This window comes from Loa loa (genome assembly GCF_000183805.2).
Source record: "Loa loa unplaced genomic scaffold supercont3.301, whole genome shotgun sequence".
NCBI classification, from domain to species: Eukaryota; Metazoa; Nematoda; class Chromadorea; order Rhabditida; family Onchocercidae; genus Loa; species Loa loa.
Genome location: NW_018108481.1, coordinates 40306 through 56895, shown reverse-complemented (window position 1 = coordinate 56895; position 16590 = coordinate 40306). Strand labels below are relative to the sequence as shown.

At 32.3% G+C, this 16590-nt stretch overlaps 1 protein-coding gene across 1 annotated transcript; it reads left to right on the top strand.

Annotated features, from left to right (window-relative positions):
* Nucleotides 1–2457: 2457 nt before the first annotated feature.
* On the top strand, nucleotides 2458–16255 carry LOAG_02781 (hypothetical protein; the record flags this gene model as incomplete). Its single annotated transcript, XM_003138318.2, has 31 exons — nucleotides 2458–2476; nucleotides 3156–3328; nucleotides 4175–4332; nucleotides 4518–4735; nucleotides 5104–5230; nucleotides 5381–5545; nucleotides 5919–6132; nucleotides 6252–6329; nucleotides 6499–6654; nucleotides 6782–6979; nucleotides 7091–7236; nucleotides 7493–7570; nucleotides 8004–8062; nucleotides 8135–8322; nucleotides 8781–8920; nucleotides 9131–9287; nucleotides 9936–10034; nucleotides 10218–10385; nucleotides 10609–10859; nucleotides 11258–11441; nucleotides 11735–11923; nucleotides 12179–12343; nucleotides 12609–12686; nucleotides 13460–13609; nucleotides 13832–14014; nucleotides 14130–14373; nucleotides 14684–14880; nucleotides 15001–15129; nucleotides 15313–15436; nucleotides 15587–15729; nucleotides 15875–16255. The coding sequence occupies 31 exons, from the start codon at nucleotides 2458–2460 to the stop codon at nucleotides 15968–15970; spliced, it is 4674 nt and encodes a 1557-aa protein (XP_003138366.1). The 3' UTR covers nucleotides 15971–16255.
* Between the last annotated feature and the right edge of the window lie 335 nt (nucleotides 16256–16590).

Here is a 16590-nt window from a genome sequence, read left to right as displayed (position 1 = left end):
TGAAATGAAATGAAATGAACAGTTGTGTTGCTCTATGTATACTACTTATTATATATATGTATATATATGTATGTCCCTCTTTACACTATACAACTTGGATAGCATTATATTTATGTATTTTCCTAACTTCAGTATGTTCAGGACTAACATGACAAGAAGTGAAACCAAAGAGGCGGTATTTTAAACAGTCATAGTGATTAATTAATAAGCAACAACTGGATGATTCTCGTAATTACTCTTACAAATTTTAGTCCTTTGAAAATGAACTTTGTGGTCATTGTGATCACACAAGATGATCTTTGGCCTCTCTTATAAGATGATTAAATTCATTATGTAATATATAATTTTCTTTTTTGGAGAAACAGGTATACATATATATATACATATATATATATATATATAACAAAGATGATTCGTTTTGTTAACTCGAGAGGTCAGATAAGGATTTGGGACTGAGTTGACCTGTGCGTTTAAACATCTGTTCATGATCAGTCAGGCTGCAAGTTTGCATTTTCTATTTCATGTGAACCTTATAAATACTATAAGGAATTAGGGAAATTTTCATTTCAAATTATTTTAAATTATTTGTTTGCTTCTTTCATCAAAAATGAAAAATAGTAAATATTATCTTTTTGGAAAAAAAAACGATTAAAAACTTTTATTTGGGAAAAGGAAATTTTTCTAATGAAAGCATTTAGGATAGATGCATTAGTTTTCACACAAATAGCTTTCTGCCCTTTCGACATCACATAAATTCATTTGTCGTTTAGTAAAAGTGTGAATCATAGAAAATATTTTCTCTCGAAATCCGCAATCTTTCACTTCCTAATCAAACAGGTTGATGATCATTTATAATCTCAATGACATTCTGTACTTCATAGATATTAGAGCTAAAAAAAAAGGATAATCATCGTAGTCTCCGTGTGAAATTACTTAAATTTTTGGAAATTAAAGAATTCCGACATAAAGTGGGGTATATGGTTGGGATTTATCTAAAAATTTTAATGTTTTTCTCTTTTTTTCAATGATAAGTCAACGTATATTCTCGCAATACTTGTAAAAGTGCATTTTGAAATGTACTCGAATGTCACCCGAGAATTTGATTGGGAGAAAAAGCTTTTATGAGCACCAAATACCATAAATAGATATTGAAATGAGACTAATTTGATGTTCGCCATTTCCAAAAACCTACGATAAATAGAAGCATTTTTTGAGAGATATATTCCATTAAAATAATTTTTTTTTTTGAATAGTATGTTTGCAAAGAACATTAATACTGAGTAAACCACTGAAAAATGAATTTTCCGTAATTTGCAATTTAAATGGAAACAAAGGAATTGGTTATTGAAGATACGATTCGATGATGCAACTGTCTTTTGTTGTGTCATCGTATCAGAGTTTTGCTTTTAAGATAATTGATTATCATGGGAATGTGGTGAAACAAATGGCAGAGGATATGATTATAATGAATTGATAGAAAATGTAGTAGTAAGTTCGGGAACATCAATTTTGGTTTTGACGTATTTGTAGTCATTTTGGCAAAGTCAGGCTAATTTTGTAGATTGTTTCGAAAACCGATTTCATTCTTAGGACAGACATTTTCTCTGAATTTTTCGAACTAAAATTGCTTAAACTTCGCATTCAATTATCTTATTTTCTTCCCCGAAAATTGGTTTTTTTTTTCCATTTGAGCTAGACGAGATTTAGGAAGGAGCGTTGTCTTCCGTAATTTTGTTAAGTTCAGTTTGAGTTATTTGAAAATATACTTTGAATTAACACTGGAGCGACTGAGTGAGAGATGTTATAAAATGGTTGTTGGACAGAATGAGTTTCCGTCTCCCGGATACGATTTGGATATGCAAAGAAATTTGTAATAATAATCTAAATAAAAGCTAATTTACAAAAAACAAGCATTTTCTACCAGAAGAATGATATGCAATTGTTTGATAAGCCAATAATTTTCGTATATTTAATTATAAGCTTATTTACTCATCTTGCTTAACTCATTTTACTATTATTTACTATTATCTTGACTTATGTACGTATATTTTTAAGACATTTACTTATTAATTAGCACTTAATTAACGTATGATTAAATGTATATATACCTGCATATATGGCGAATTAATATATACATACCTGCATACATAGAGGAAATGTAAGCATATATATATATATATATATATATAGGAATGAAATGTAGCCATTTTAATCAGAATTATTTTACAAAAAATTGAAATCAATCCGTCTTATCAGTGGATATGAATATTTTATTTTTATCGTAGATACAGTAAGAATTGAAGCTTTTACTAGAGCATCTTAAAAAATGAAATATTTTAATCATTAAATGGAAAATTGCTTCGTTCATTTGTTCATATGTTAACGAAGTGGAAAAATCCGATTTGATGATTGATGAGCGAAAAACACTGAAATAGAATGTATTCTGCTTGCAGAACAATGGAAGTTGAGGAATATGGTAATTAAAAGTTGGACGAATTTTAGAATAAATCTAGAACTCTGATAGCATTTATTGCATCGCTACTAATCACTTTCCCCTTATTTCAGAAAATGAAATATTTTAGTATTTAGAAGTAAAACAATTTAATGAGAGCAAAAAAAAGGGACTATAAACTCTATAAAGAAGTAGTAGTTTTGTTGTTGGAAGAAATAAGGATGTTCAAGATAGCAGACCAAAGATCAAGTGAAATTTGATATTCTTTTTCTCGAAATGAGCAATTGATATGTGCTTCTCAAAATACGTATATTAATATTTCACCAGTATTTTTCTATCCTTCCGATTATTCTAACAGAAAAATTAAGCTAACAAAAAAAGAAAGAATGAAATAATTCAGTTTTGGAATGCTTGAAATGATAAATGCTCTACATGGCTAATGAAATAACTCATTCTACAAACTTTATGCATTAAATGAATGGGAAATTATATTTCTCGGAACTCGAAAAAAAAGGAAAATATTATATCTCGGAAATATTTGTTTGAGATATTCTTGTATAATTCATTAATTGCCTTGTTTAATATATAAAGTAAAGTAGTCGTTGCTAACAGGAATCTTTCTGATTTTATCCGTTAGAATAGAATTATTTGTTGATCAGTTAAATTTCCAATTTTAGGTCATTTCGGAGCATCTCACTCATAGCAACCGTACTTTCACCAGTGCTAACAGATGTCCAAAGACGATTGTTATTTCGTGTTTGCTTGGCTGCAGCCTTACTTTCACGTTTGGCGATGCAGAATTTGGTTCTGGTTCAACCGTATCTCTTGAAGCGACTTAAGGAATTGCGTCGACTTGCTTGTAATGCTTTCAAAGAAGTTAGTTTGGATTTCATACTTCGTCTCTGTTGATTGCTTGCTTCGTTACTTTTAAAAATATTTTTTAAGCATAATAATTAGATTCGAAATTGTATATCGGATGAGTTTCTCACAGTTTTTGGTTTAAAACAAGGAATGGGTTATAATATTAGGTGTAAGATTTGTATTAGGTAGTTTGAAATAATTAGTAGTCCAAATGGTAATGAATTTAGTACGTAGCAATAACTTTGAAGGTTTTTACTATCAAAGAAACCAGGAAATAGGGATATCATCAAAGCACAATTTATATTGTAATCTTTCTTGTGCTGCCTCGAAAAAAATTCCTCGAGTTATATGGGGATTTGTTCGTGTGGACATCGAAATGGAATTTGGATTGCTTTAGAAATTGATTGATCTAACTACTGTATTATGCTGATGAAGTTAAAGAGATTCGGTTAATTGGATTTGTTGACTGTCAGGGGATTCGGGAAAGAGAAGAATTAGTAAAAATTCCTGTATATGGAAGGAATGTCGGGCGGAGGAGTAGGGCACTCTTTTCCTATCTTGAATTTGTTTATTGGCTTAGAAAGCATATTTTAGGAATTAAATATTTTGTTTAAATGGAGTGAAATTGATTTGATCTGCTTATATTTCATTTACCAGTGATGATTCGGTATTCAATAAATGAAATAAAATGTACTGATGCGGTTAATGCTTTCAGAAATCTTGATATGATGTGGGCTAGAAGGATAAGTTTACATTTCTCAGGCGCGAGTAAACTTTGTAAAGGGTGCAAAAGGTGCTGAAAGTTGTTAATGTTAATAGCTTGTTACATTTTGCAACTTGAAATTTCTCTTATAATTTTAGGTTTTCTATACATGTCAAAATCGCATGCTTGAAGCTGATGAGATCAATGCGTTTTTGGTGTATATTGTTGTTCCACAATGCACGTATCATGATGACAGTTCTCCGAAGGTTCCATTTAATCTTCTGCGACTATTTCTTTCATGGACCCTTATCCCGAAGTAAGTATTTGCTTGTTCTTCATCTTTTTGAAGCAATTTTTTTGTTTTTAAATTGATTGAGTTGTGCCATGGTACTTTACATGTACTTAAGATATACTTAGTGTACTTGTTTTGAACTAGTTCGCTAGATATTCTTAGTTTTTAGTAAATGATTGCAGGAAGTTTAAAAATTCAATACTTTCCAGATTGTTCTATCTTTTACGTCTCCAAGTCCCACCAGTCAGTGGTGCCGTGACACATTCAGTGCTTTCAATCTTGTGCAACATGCTCATATCGAAAAGTGTTAGCAAGTTGGTGAAAGAGAAAATCATTGATGGTTTACTCAGTTTGCTTACTTTGGCAGACGAGGTTATGCCTGATCCAGTGGCGGATATTAATCTAATTGAACTTCCGAAAATTCCTGGTAATTGGAACTTACTTCCATACAATTCCTCCGTGAACATCAAATGTCCAATTTGCCTTGTGGATGTATCGATGTCCGTTATCCTTGATACAGAGTAAAGCATTGACAGCAAATCAAATCTTATTTACCATATTACATAACATTGTATGTGTCTGGGGTAGAATTTTTTGTGTTCATAGTAATATGACTGAAGTTTTCTTTTAAATCTAGCAAAGAAACCACTTCAAAATTAATATCGTAAAGAAAGATTCCACAAATTCAGGTTAAATTTAGGCTCGTGTTTGTCGTATTCTGCACTTTTTTTGTTGTCTCTATTACGCTGTGTAATAATCCGTTATTCTTTGACTTTGCATATAATATTCTTTCAGGTTTAAATAGTGGAACTTCTATGATTCTTTCTGAATTGCCGAAAGTTTTAGCATTTATTTTTGACTCCTTACCTCAGCAAGGTGAAAATCGTAAGCTTAATACGAAACATTTGGAAATCTTGAATAGGTTGGCAGCCTTCTGATTTAATAATTTCAATTTTTTAAAGCGTGTAATTTTTTTCACTAATTTGTTATGACGATTTTTATTGCAAATTAGAAATTTAAAGTAACAACTTTGGAAGATGTTGTAGTTCCTGAAATGTGGTCTATATTTTAGGATAAGCGAATTTATCGAAGATGAAGAAATGATTAGACGATATGTTTCAATTTTGCTAACATTTTTGGAATCTGGAATTGTTCGTTCCGATGATGCTGTTCAATGTTCGCTTCAAACTGTCTTACGGATGGTTACAGCAGCAACAGATGTGACCCAGTTTTTGAAGTAACTGTCTATAACTTCAGCTAGAATTTTCTTGTAAATTGTAAATTTCAGATGAATTATTAACTTTTTAAGCAAATTTGCGTGATGCCAACAATACAGTTCCTAATATTGAATATTCATAATTTCGAAGTGTAGTTACTTTATTTTAAAAAAGCATTATGCTGATACCATTGCAAGACTTGTTTCCTAAATGTCCGAACGACACCGCTCAGGCTATCTGTAGCATGAAAAATTTCTATAATGTACTCCTGCACTTGATCATCTGCTGTGTATAGTCACAGTCGTGATACCACTTCTTATACTACCATAATATTGAACATAGAACTATATTAATAACGGAATTCTTAGATCTTCAAATGCAGAAACTTTTCAGCAATCTGATAAATGTGCAATCTTTACTAAAGGAGCGTTCGCATCGTGAGAGCTTGCAAAAAATTGAAGAAGCCATAGCAATGAAGCTGAGGGAAGACAATAAAAGGAAAGCGGAATTAATAAGTTATGTGGCAAGTCTAGATGCATGGGATGGAAGAAGAATTGATGAGCCGGATTATGATAAACGACACGACGCCTATCAAAATTTGCTCAAGGTTTGTACCTCTCTATTAGTTGAAATGATTTTTAATTTTGAAATTTCTTTCTCAATGCAGTGATTGTCCAGAGTGATTAGAAGTCCTTTTTGTTTCTCTTCTCATTTTGAAACTTCCAGGCTTTAACAACAGACGAAGTAATTGAGCCAGTATTACTTTATTTACTACTGCATAACGATTATTATGTTATTGTTCAGGTACCTTCAATTTTTTCTTTAAAAGGGATATTTTGTAAATATCTGAAGTTAAAAGTTTAATGCAAAAACATCGTTGATATATTTAATTTTCTGCAAAGGTTTGTTCAATTTTTTAAAAAAGAAGTTGTATTTGGCGAAGAGTTTGATGTTGTTTTTATATTTGGTGCAGGTAAACGATATTTCATTGCGTTCAGCGGCAACGAAAAATTTTCACAGTATTATTGAATACTTCGGAAGACGTAGTATAAATGAGCATGGAAAACAGGATGGAGTTGATTCTCACATGTTACCTCTTATTTTGAAAGGCTTACATGATCCAAAAGAGGTATTTTCTAATTTCCCTCTTATTGATATTTAATGTAAATTTTATTGATATGAAGGAGAAAGTTTAATTTTGAAATACTTATACTTATCTGTATAAATGGTTATTGATAAATCTGCTAAAATTTCAGATAATACGCCACGATTTTGTGAATCTTTTGGTTTCGATGGTTACATGTTTTCCGACACACAGGCAGCTTCGTTATCTTGAATCACTCAGGAATACTGTAGAAGTTGATTTGGACTTTTTCGAGAACGTTACTCATATGCAAATTCACCGACGACAACGTGCATTTTACAAACTTGCTCAAAGCCTGCAATCAGAGGAAGTTAGTAGTTGTTATTTATATTGAATGTGCACGGAATTTAGAAATTTCACGTTCGTCGTAATAATTTTATAAAGCGTAATTTGTCCTCCAAAAATGTCCATTACATTATAGATTCGCATTCCGAATGGAGTTTTGCTTCGTTTTATGTTACCTCTTTTACAACCTTACGTGATGCATTTGTCCAGTAGTACGTCGGCGCTTAGTGACGCTGCACTGGCACTTTTTACACAAATAATGCGTGGTGCGCCGTGGAAAAAGTAAGTTAAAAGAAATTTGTAACTATTTATTCCTATTGCCTGTAGTTCTTTTTTTTTTCATTATAAGCTTAATTCTCCATCTCTTTCGGAATAGTATGGTGACAATTCTGAAGGACAAACATTAGAATTTTTCAAATTTCCATTCTCGACCCATAATTCAGAACCACGAGAGTCATGCAACTTAGGAAGATTTTGGCCCAACCACTGGGAATGTACTAGCTGTTGTCACCAAATATACTGTTAATCCATTTTCCAGGTACTTTCCCATGTTGGATTTTTATATGAAGCGTTTGAGAAAAGAAAGTGTTAATGTCAATCACAAAGCAATTATAAGGTTAGTTTTTAAATCCTTTTTTGAATGACTATCTTTTCAATTTAACTTTGAATAATGTAGTTGTTTTAAAAATTTATTTTGCAATGGGAAATAGGTGGTAATTTTCAACTGAAAGTAGGCTTGTGAGAATATTATCGCATGTTTGTTCTCTCCCGATAATTACCATACCGTAAGATAGATCTTTCTTCCTAGGAAATTTCGTTTTCAGGTTTAATTAGAGTTCTAATTTTGTTGGGTTGTCAATGATCGGATTTTAAAGTTTAATAAAAACTTCGAGTCTTTTTTTTTCCATTTCAGTTTATGCTTTTGAGACGTTGTATCCCAGTTAACTTTTGATGGATTAATTAATGCAAAAATTTGGCTGATTCTTGCTTTTCAGATAATGACTAAAAATGAAGCACTAGAATTGCTTGAAAGAGCTGCGTAATTTCAGGATTATTTATTTGTCAGGGTTATTTATTTGTCTCGGTCGAAGAGCTGCGGGATTTCAGGGTTATTGTTGCGCTCGTGGACGCTTTTCATTTTGATGTTTCCGAAGGGGAACAACATGAACCTGTTATAAAGCGGAGAAAACGAATGATGAGATAGAAACTGAAGCAAGTGATAAACCTGAAGATTGGATAGAAGCTCGGACTGATGAGATCACAGCCGAACTGGATGCTAGTGGTACATTAAAAGAGAACACTTCAACAATACATCAGAAAGTTGTCGGGTATTTGATACCACGACTGAAAGACTGTGCCACCGGCAAAGTAAGCAATTTTTCATTATGCTTTTAAATAACACACGATAATTAATGCATCCATCTAGACAACATGGCATGCGAAGTTGATGAACTAAGGCGATCAGGGTAGAAAAAAACTAGAAGGATTGGAGAAGGCAGAAAAGAATAGTCTGATTGCCTTCTATTAACAAATTCTGAAAAAATTTATTGTTTGAAATTGAGATTTTTCCAGCTTTTCGCATTTCCTTCAGTCAGTTCTACCAATAGTTTTCACATTGTTACTATGAAACTTTTAATTTATGGATAGAAAAGGCGGAATAAATCTTTTTTTTTCAAATTTAGAAATTTCGCAACCATTCTTGGCTGTATAAACCTCATACGGGAGGTTGTAATTTTAAAAGTAACCAAGTTCTTAGCTTCATTTCACACCTTTTGGCTTATCTCATTTCAAGTAAACTGTTAAACAGATAGAGTTGGTGCTTATAGGACTTAGTGTCTCATCGAAAAGCCCAGTCTGGAAAATATTACAAAGAAGATGACGACATACAGAGGGCTCCTGTTGCGTTGGCTACCGTCAAATTGCTTCAAAAAATGCCGCAAAAAATCATGGACTGTAATTTACCTGGGTAATTCGCATGTTTAATTCATGCTAGTTCTACAGCTCTTTTTTCTTTTTTCTACTTAAATAGTCGAGACAAGATGGCTGTGTATTCTCTCCATATAGTATATCATTTACCTTGAATTTTTAAACTTTTTATATAATAGACTAGATTTTGATTGGAAGATGATTTCTTTTTCTAGATTTCTTTGATGCAAAAATTTTATTGTTTTTACAGTGTTGTAATCAAAATCTGCTCTTTGTTGATGTCACGATCAACTAATGTACGGGAAGCAGCTGGTAAGACTGTTATCGAAATTGCTAAAATTTTGGGTCCCAAATATGTTCGTTTCATAATACGAGAAATGAAGCAAACTATGAAAAAAGGATATCAGGTATAAATAGTTTTTATCACCACAACTCTGCGCCTATTAAATATACGAGGAATTTCTTCGCCCTTTTTCTTTCGACATTTTAACCATATGTTATAGGACTTGAGAGTTGATAAAATAACATAACATCAATGGCTTGTATTGTAATTGCCGTATATGATTCATTCACTGTGTTGTCAGTAGTATTATTATTGCTACTGACAGTACATTGAATGGGTCATGTACAATTTTTACTGTTGCATCTACAGACATTTTGAATAAGATTATATCTTAGGATTTACCTAAATCTACAACCTGGCTTGAATCTACAGATGCGATAGTTTCATCCATCCATCTACTCCATGTGATTACATATCTTAAAGCAATGTTTGTTGTTTGCATTCTTTTGCGCAACTGTCGAACATTTTGAGACGTAATATTTGAGTTTTAACTTTGGTTCATCCTCTGTTATCGGGATAGATGAATAACTTATCTCCTCCCTCACTTTTCATATTGACTCAGAGATTCACAGAAACTTAAATCTTTAATCTGAAATATATATTGGGTAATGGAAACAATGAATTTGTATCCTCGCCGTTGTGAAAAGTCATCGTTTTTTTTAAAGTAAAAACGAATTTTTATTGAATTGGGGAAAACTCATACTCTTTTTAGCTTCATGTGATGATTTTCTATGTGCATAAGTTATTGTCAGCAATGGAAGAGCAACTTTGTGCTGGTGACCTAGACTCGTGTTTAATGGATATCGTTGATGTAAGTATTTCATTCGAAAATTTTCTGAAAAGGAAAAGTATGAAAATATTGATGGTTACGTTTTGATAAAATTTCTTTAAAGTAGTGAAATATATGGAAGATTTTCTGGATGTTCAAAATTTTTATATTTGAATTTGGCTAAAACTAGAACTTCAGCTTAAGCAAACTATCAGTTGACTGTAGGTGTGTACAATGGATTTATTTGGTAGTGTAGCTGAAGAAAAGACTGTATCTGGCATTACCAAAGATGTACCGGAAGCGAAGATACAACGAACATATGAGACGTACAGATTACTTGGTCGATATATAAGCTCTCAGTGTCTTGGCAGTGTTTTAGTAGTGTTGAAAAAGGTTCCTTCAGTTTCTCCTTTAGATTTTCAAATTCTCAAATGTTATTCTATTTATAAAAACCATCCGTATTTGGTTGTAATACTGCAGTCACTGATGTATTGTGGCCTCTTTCTTTATATATATATATAAAAGAAAGGTAGTCTATTACGCTTTCTCAATTCTTTGTTAAACGATGTGTATGTTTACATCCTTCTCGTTATTTAATTATTTGTTCATATTTTAGATTGTAGAATCTGCACCAGATGCAAAAACAGTGCGAAAGGTAAGTCGTTTGTTGCGGCAGTATTCACTTGGAATATCGACCAATGAAGGAATCGAGCCTGAAGTTGCGCTGATATTTGCATATCAACTTCTAAATGATCAAATAATAGAAGTTTTAAAAAAGACCGAAGACACTGTTCAACTAAATGCGCAACAAACAAGTGAAGGAAAACGTCCAGAAAGTTGTTTGGTTTTAGAAAAAGAACCTAATCGGTTATTTATTTTGATATTAAAAAAAGCATCTTTAAATATCGAAAATCACTTTTTACATTTAGTACCAAAGTATTAGCAATGTTAGCAACGAAAGTTGTAAAGTTCTCATATTTAAGTAGATTTTGTCACTTTTTTGATAGAAATATTTAAAAGCTAGTTATAACCCTTGTAATTTTACGGGTTTAATAAAGGCTTCACTATTTCGGCATTAAAACATTGGTAGAGAAACGAAAAGCAAGGGAGTTAATTTCTTCAGGAACATAAAGCACTTCTAATCAATGTTTAATTGAAAATTGAAATTAAATTTGCTGTTGTATATAATATTTTACTGTAGTTTCTTCCTTTCCTTAATACAATAATGTTTCCTGACATTAAGAGTCATATTTAGATAATTTCAGTGTGGGAATGATTGTTAAAGTGTCCATGAAGAGTAGAATGCACATTTTTGTCGAATTTGGCCTCTCGGAGCTACATTTGGTGTTGAAAAAGAAGACTTTTAATGTAGAATCCACGGAAGATGTTGCACGATTGGATCCATTTGTTGATATTATTTTACAGTGTCTAAAGCTGAAATATGATAAGGTAAGGCTTAATTGTTACGAATTCATTAGCATCCTATTGTTTCATAGTGGTTGATCCAGATAGTGTTATATTTTATATTCTGTGCAATTTTTTCTTTTGCTCGTGACTTTCCATCTCCTGATTGGAACACAGGGATTATTGCGATATTTTGAACCAGTTATTAAATATTGAATAATATATGAAATTAATATTTGTGGATTGTAGTTAGAATTCGTAAAGGTAAGATTCTTTTGTTAGTCATTTAAAGTTATGGAATTACGTTGATTTTTAATATTTATGTTCAATTAATTTAGATCCTTGTGAATGCCCTGCGATGCTTCCTAATATTACTCAGATTCCCTCTTCCTTCACTGCGGTCGAATATGACCCAGTTTTTGAATCGTTTGTTCATTTTACTAGCTGATTATACGACTTCGGATGCGATTGGCAACACTCAAGAGTATGTCCGAAAGTCTGTGGAAGTTTCTCAGCTGGTGTTCAAGGTAGATTTGTTTTTCTCAGCATCGTAATTCATGCAGCATTCGTTTTCTCTATAGTTAAAGATTAACGGATACATGTTGTTTAACAACAACTTCATAAAACTTCAGAAAAAACCATGACGAATTAATCTTTTTAATTTCTGCTATTGTCCTTCTGAAAACGTCGAAAGCAGATTCGTTTGTTTTCTTATTATGAAACTTTAGTTGGACTTTTTTCAAATTTTAATCTTTTTTCGAGTTTCGGAATAATTTTTGAAGGCTATTACACAAATAATAAAAGATGCTCCTTCTCTTGCGCTTGCATCAAAACGTTTGCAATTACTGCTGACATATGTTGAGACCGATATTGTTGATAATCAGAAGCAGGCAGTAGCATTTCCACTTATCAAAGCAATCATCATCCGGAAACTTCAGGATCCAAAGGTTAGCATCGTTGAGAATATGTTTCATAAGGCAGTTACAATCTTCCAGTAATTTGTTGATAAAGTAGATTAATGCATAATGAGGTGAGGAAGTTGATTTAGCCACGTAAAACCAACAAAAAATTTGTCTTAAAAATTTGCAAACATTTCATCTTTCGTAATTATTTTCATTAGTACTAAGTAGCAGTTCTTAAAATAACTGTTAAAACATTGATCGTTTATATTATGCTTGAATTAATTTGGGAGGTCAATATGAATTTGTTTAGATCATCGAAATTATTCAATGTCTCGCAGAAACTGCTGTTGTATCAGAAATTTCGCATATTCGAGAGCAGTGTAGGCAGGTCAGCCTTTGTTTGAATCATGGTTAATTTTGCACGAGCAACAATTATTCATTGTAAATACCCAAAATTTATTATGATCCAAGTTTACATAGACGTCCTCACTGATTCAAGAGAATGGTGGATTTATGATTTATGATTCTACCCTCCATACTGGTGCTACGGAACAAAGACATGAGAATTAAATGATTTTAGAGGGAGAAATTATATCTCAAATTAAGATATCAGAAATTACTTTATGTTATTATCCAAAGCTTCACATCTTTGTATGGGTGGTGTTGCTTTGAATTGCTTCACTTTGAATAAGTTTTTATTACCTTCCTCGGTACATTTACAGTATTTCGTTCTTAATTATTCACACATTTTACTCATCAGTGCTAGCTTGACTTCAGTTTATTAAAGCAACCTCTCGTATGCTTATTTGCAAGTTTAACAGTTCTATTTATTCACACGAAGAATTTATTAAAAACAATTTAGCTGACATCTGTAAATGGAATACCAATTTAGTTTAACGAAAGTATACTTATCATTGAACGTCCTAATCTTTGTGTGAGTCAAATAAAGATATACTGATAGCAGTAAAGATAATCCAAGAAAGTAACCTCATAATAGTTATTATAATGGGGAATAAATTCACTTTAGAATAACTTCCTGTCATTTGTAAATACAGTAAATTCCTAAGGTTTTTTGGGACATGATCGAAAATTGATATGGACGAACGCTCGCTATTCCTTTTTTTTTTTTTTTTCTAAAGCATTTCCGAGAATATCGTTCAGGTGATAGCCTTATTTGTCAGTGGCCATCCTCAGTGTAAAAAGCCATCGAAATATGTTGAATTCTTCTTGGAACAAATTGATTATCAACATGAAGACGGCAGAAGATCCGCACTTGAAATGCTGAACATATTTTTTGAGAAACTTACAAAGGTTTGTCTGTTATTTTCGCATTTTTAAAAATGAGCTAATCTAACATCGATTAGACATTGACCAAACTTTGTTATTAAATAGCAGTATCATTGCTGATCAATCATTCAAAGTCGGTCTTTTCGTATATGTTGTAATTCTTGGTGAAGTCACTTAACAGAATTACTTTCTAACAGTATATTCCGGAAAAGCTTTAGTTGCATGCACAGTATTGTTTACTTACAGGAAATTAATGATGATTATGCTTTATTAGCGTTTGTAAAACTAGCAGCTCGACTAATGAACGATGAAAGTGCGGAATGTCGTCAGATGGTTGTTTTGGCCATGCAGAAATTAGTGGTATCTGTATCAGAATCTAAGCGAAATGATCTCTATTTGGCAACAAGAGATTGGCTGAAAAGTAAAAAGGTCAGTTTATTCAAAACAGTTGCTCTGAAAATAACTGAAAATTGTTCGTTATTAACGGTATATTTGAAAAACAGTGACCCAGAAAGCTTTAATACGCAAGATATATTATTTTCAGGAAGCATACATTTGCATTGCCATACAAACACTAGTAATATTTAGCAAGCTAGGAGGTGAGAAATTTGGAAATACTCTCCGGGAGTTATCATCTACATTATCGAAAATTGTTCATACTGATATTCTATATTCATATGCTGAAGAAAGTATTGGTATCATCATTGATAGTCTTAATTTGTTGATGAGCGAACATAAAAACCAAACGACGCAATTTGCTGAAGAAGGATTACTGGATACTATTTTAAGTATGTATTCATGAATTTAGCTAGTTATATTATTAAATGAGTTCATGATTTGAGCGTGGTAGTCAGAAGTATGGAAGAGAACGAAAATTTAAGATTAGAGAGAATGAAATCTGAATTAGGGGTTCGAATTCAGGTTTTTAAGGTTTGATCTTAATTCAGTTTTTGTCATGTTAAGGGAAGTAAAAGGTGCATTTAACACTCTTGAGCTAAACTATATTCATTCTTTGTTCACTGTTATGGATGTTTGTACGTCAGAATTCTACTTTTGTTTTAACTTTTAAATCCAGATTTATCTCCAATTATTTTTTAGGAGAGATGGGTCCTTTAGCACGATGTAGCAAATCGCCCACTGTTCAGTTATCTGCAGCTCGATTTCTTGGCTCATTATTTTCCATTCTTAATAAAGAATATATGTTATCACGAAGCGATCCATCTGCTCGGGAGTTCATGCAGTGGACATTAGCACAAATGAAGACTTACAAACTGACCAGCGAATTAGCTGAACAGGTCGGATCTGAAAGCATGAAAGTTTATTCATTTAAATAATCCACTCATTATTTATCTAACATCAGCTAGCTTCCATTAACGGTTGCGGTGTGTGATAACTTGTTTACATTTCCGTTTCAGGCAGCAAAGAACTTGGTGTACCTTTTCGATGTAGTTACGCAGTCAGATGATGATCTTCGATGGTTTTGTCACAGACTAACTGTGTTGTGTAATTTTGAGTTGGTCAAACTGCCAGCTGAAACTATTCGAGTAATTCACTTCTTTTACCTATTCTTTTGTTTTTGTACTGTGGTATTTCCTTCCAATTTGAAAGTATTTTCAGGGTTTTTCTTGTTGATTTCGGCCTTTATTAACCTTTTTCCCCATTGAATTTATTCATTCATTGACGGACTTATATACCAACTTTTTCAATTATATAATTCCACGTTGCAGAGGATCAATATTTTCAAAGTGACAGCAGTTATTGTTTTGAAAATTGATCCTAACCGAAGTGATATTGTGGTGCAATCATTACTGCCTCCTCTCTATCGTGAAATGCAAGGCAAATCAACACAAAGTATACCTTTTGAATCCATCATCAATTCATCAAAAAAAGAAAAAACTTATGCTGCTAAATTCCTGTTCTTGTTCAGAGCCATTTATATTTAAATATTAGACTAAGGTACCATTATATCGGATGTATGAGTTAAATCGTTATCTATTCTAGGCACTGAAGTGTTGCAAAAGATTGCAATAGAAGTGGCGGAAACAATAAAAGGAAGGATTGGTGATGAAAAATTTACAAAACTGGTTGCTGAGTGCAATAAATTGTTCGCCGCCAAACTTGAAGGAAGGAAACGAAAACAAAAGGTTGTCATAAATCCTTTATTATTGTCTTCTGAAACTGCTAACATCGTTTGTTTGGTACATTCAAACAGGAATTATCCGTTAACCTTAACATAGATTTGCCTAATCCATCTATCATCATCCTCTATAATTTATTTCAAAATTGCAGGAGGAAGCTGTTTTGGATCCGACTAACGCGGCACGGAAAAAAATTCGAAAAAATAAATTGAAACGAAAGGTCAAAAAAAGACGAACGGCTAGGTGAATAGAATTTGATGGTTTATTCCGCTATCGATTATCGATCAAGAAAGGTGCTGTATTTTGTTACTGTATTTTCCACTGCAGAACTTCCTTCTCTCTGGGTGGGATCACAGGAATTATGCATTTGTGGTTGGATGGATTTGCGACAGTGTGATATGTTCAAGAAATCAACCAGTACTTTCTCTGCTTTAATTTACCATCTTTGTTGATTCTATTGTTTGTTGTTTCTATTACGAAAATTTTGTATTAACATTCGTTGTTGTGTAATTTAATAAAACTAAACTCACCACTTTATCTCTTCTTAAGATCAATCAATTTACACTAAAATGATAGTAGCAGTGAGAGGGAAGGAAGATATAAATGAATTTAGTTAACTGTTGAGTCTGCAAACATTGAAGGTATAAAATTCCTGCAGTTGATTCATTATACTTCCATGATTTATATGCTATCATTTTTACATAAGTGCTTTTTGGCGCTTAGAATTTGCAATAACAGCTAGCAAATTGGTCAGTAGTTCTGTCATACTTGTGGACAACGTCCACCATTTACTATTGTAACTGAGGAATTGAGAAGCGAGAACAATCATAATTTTTATATTACTGTGGTTGGTTTTTTTTTTNTTTT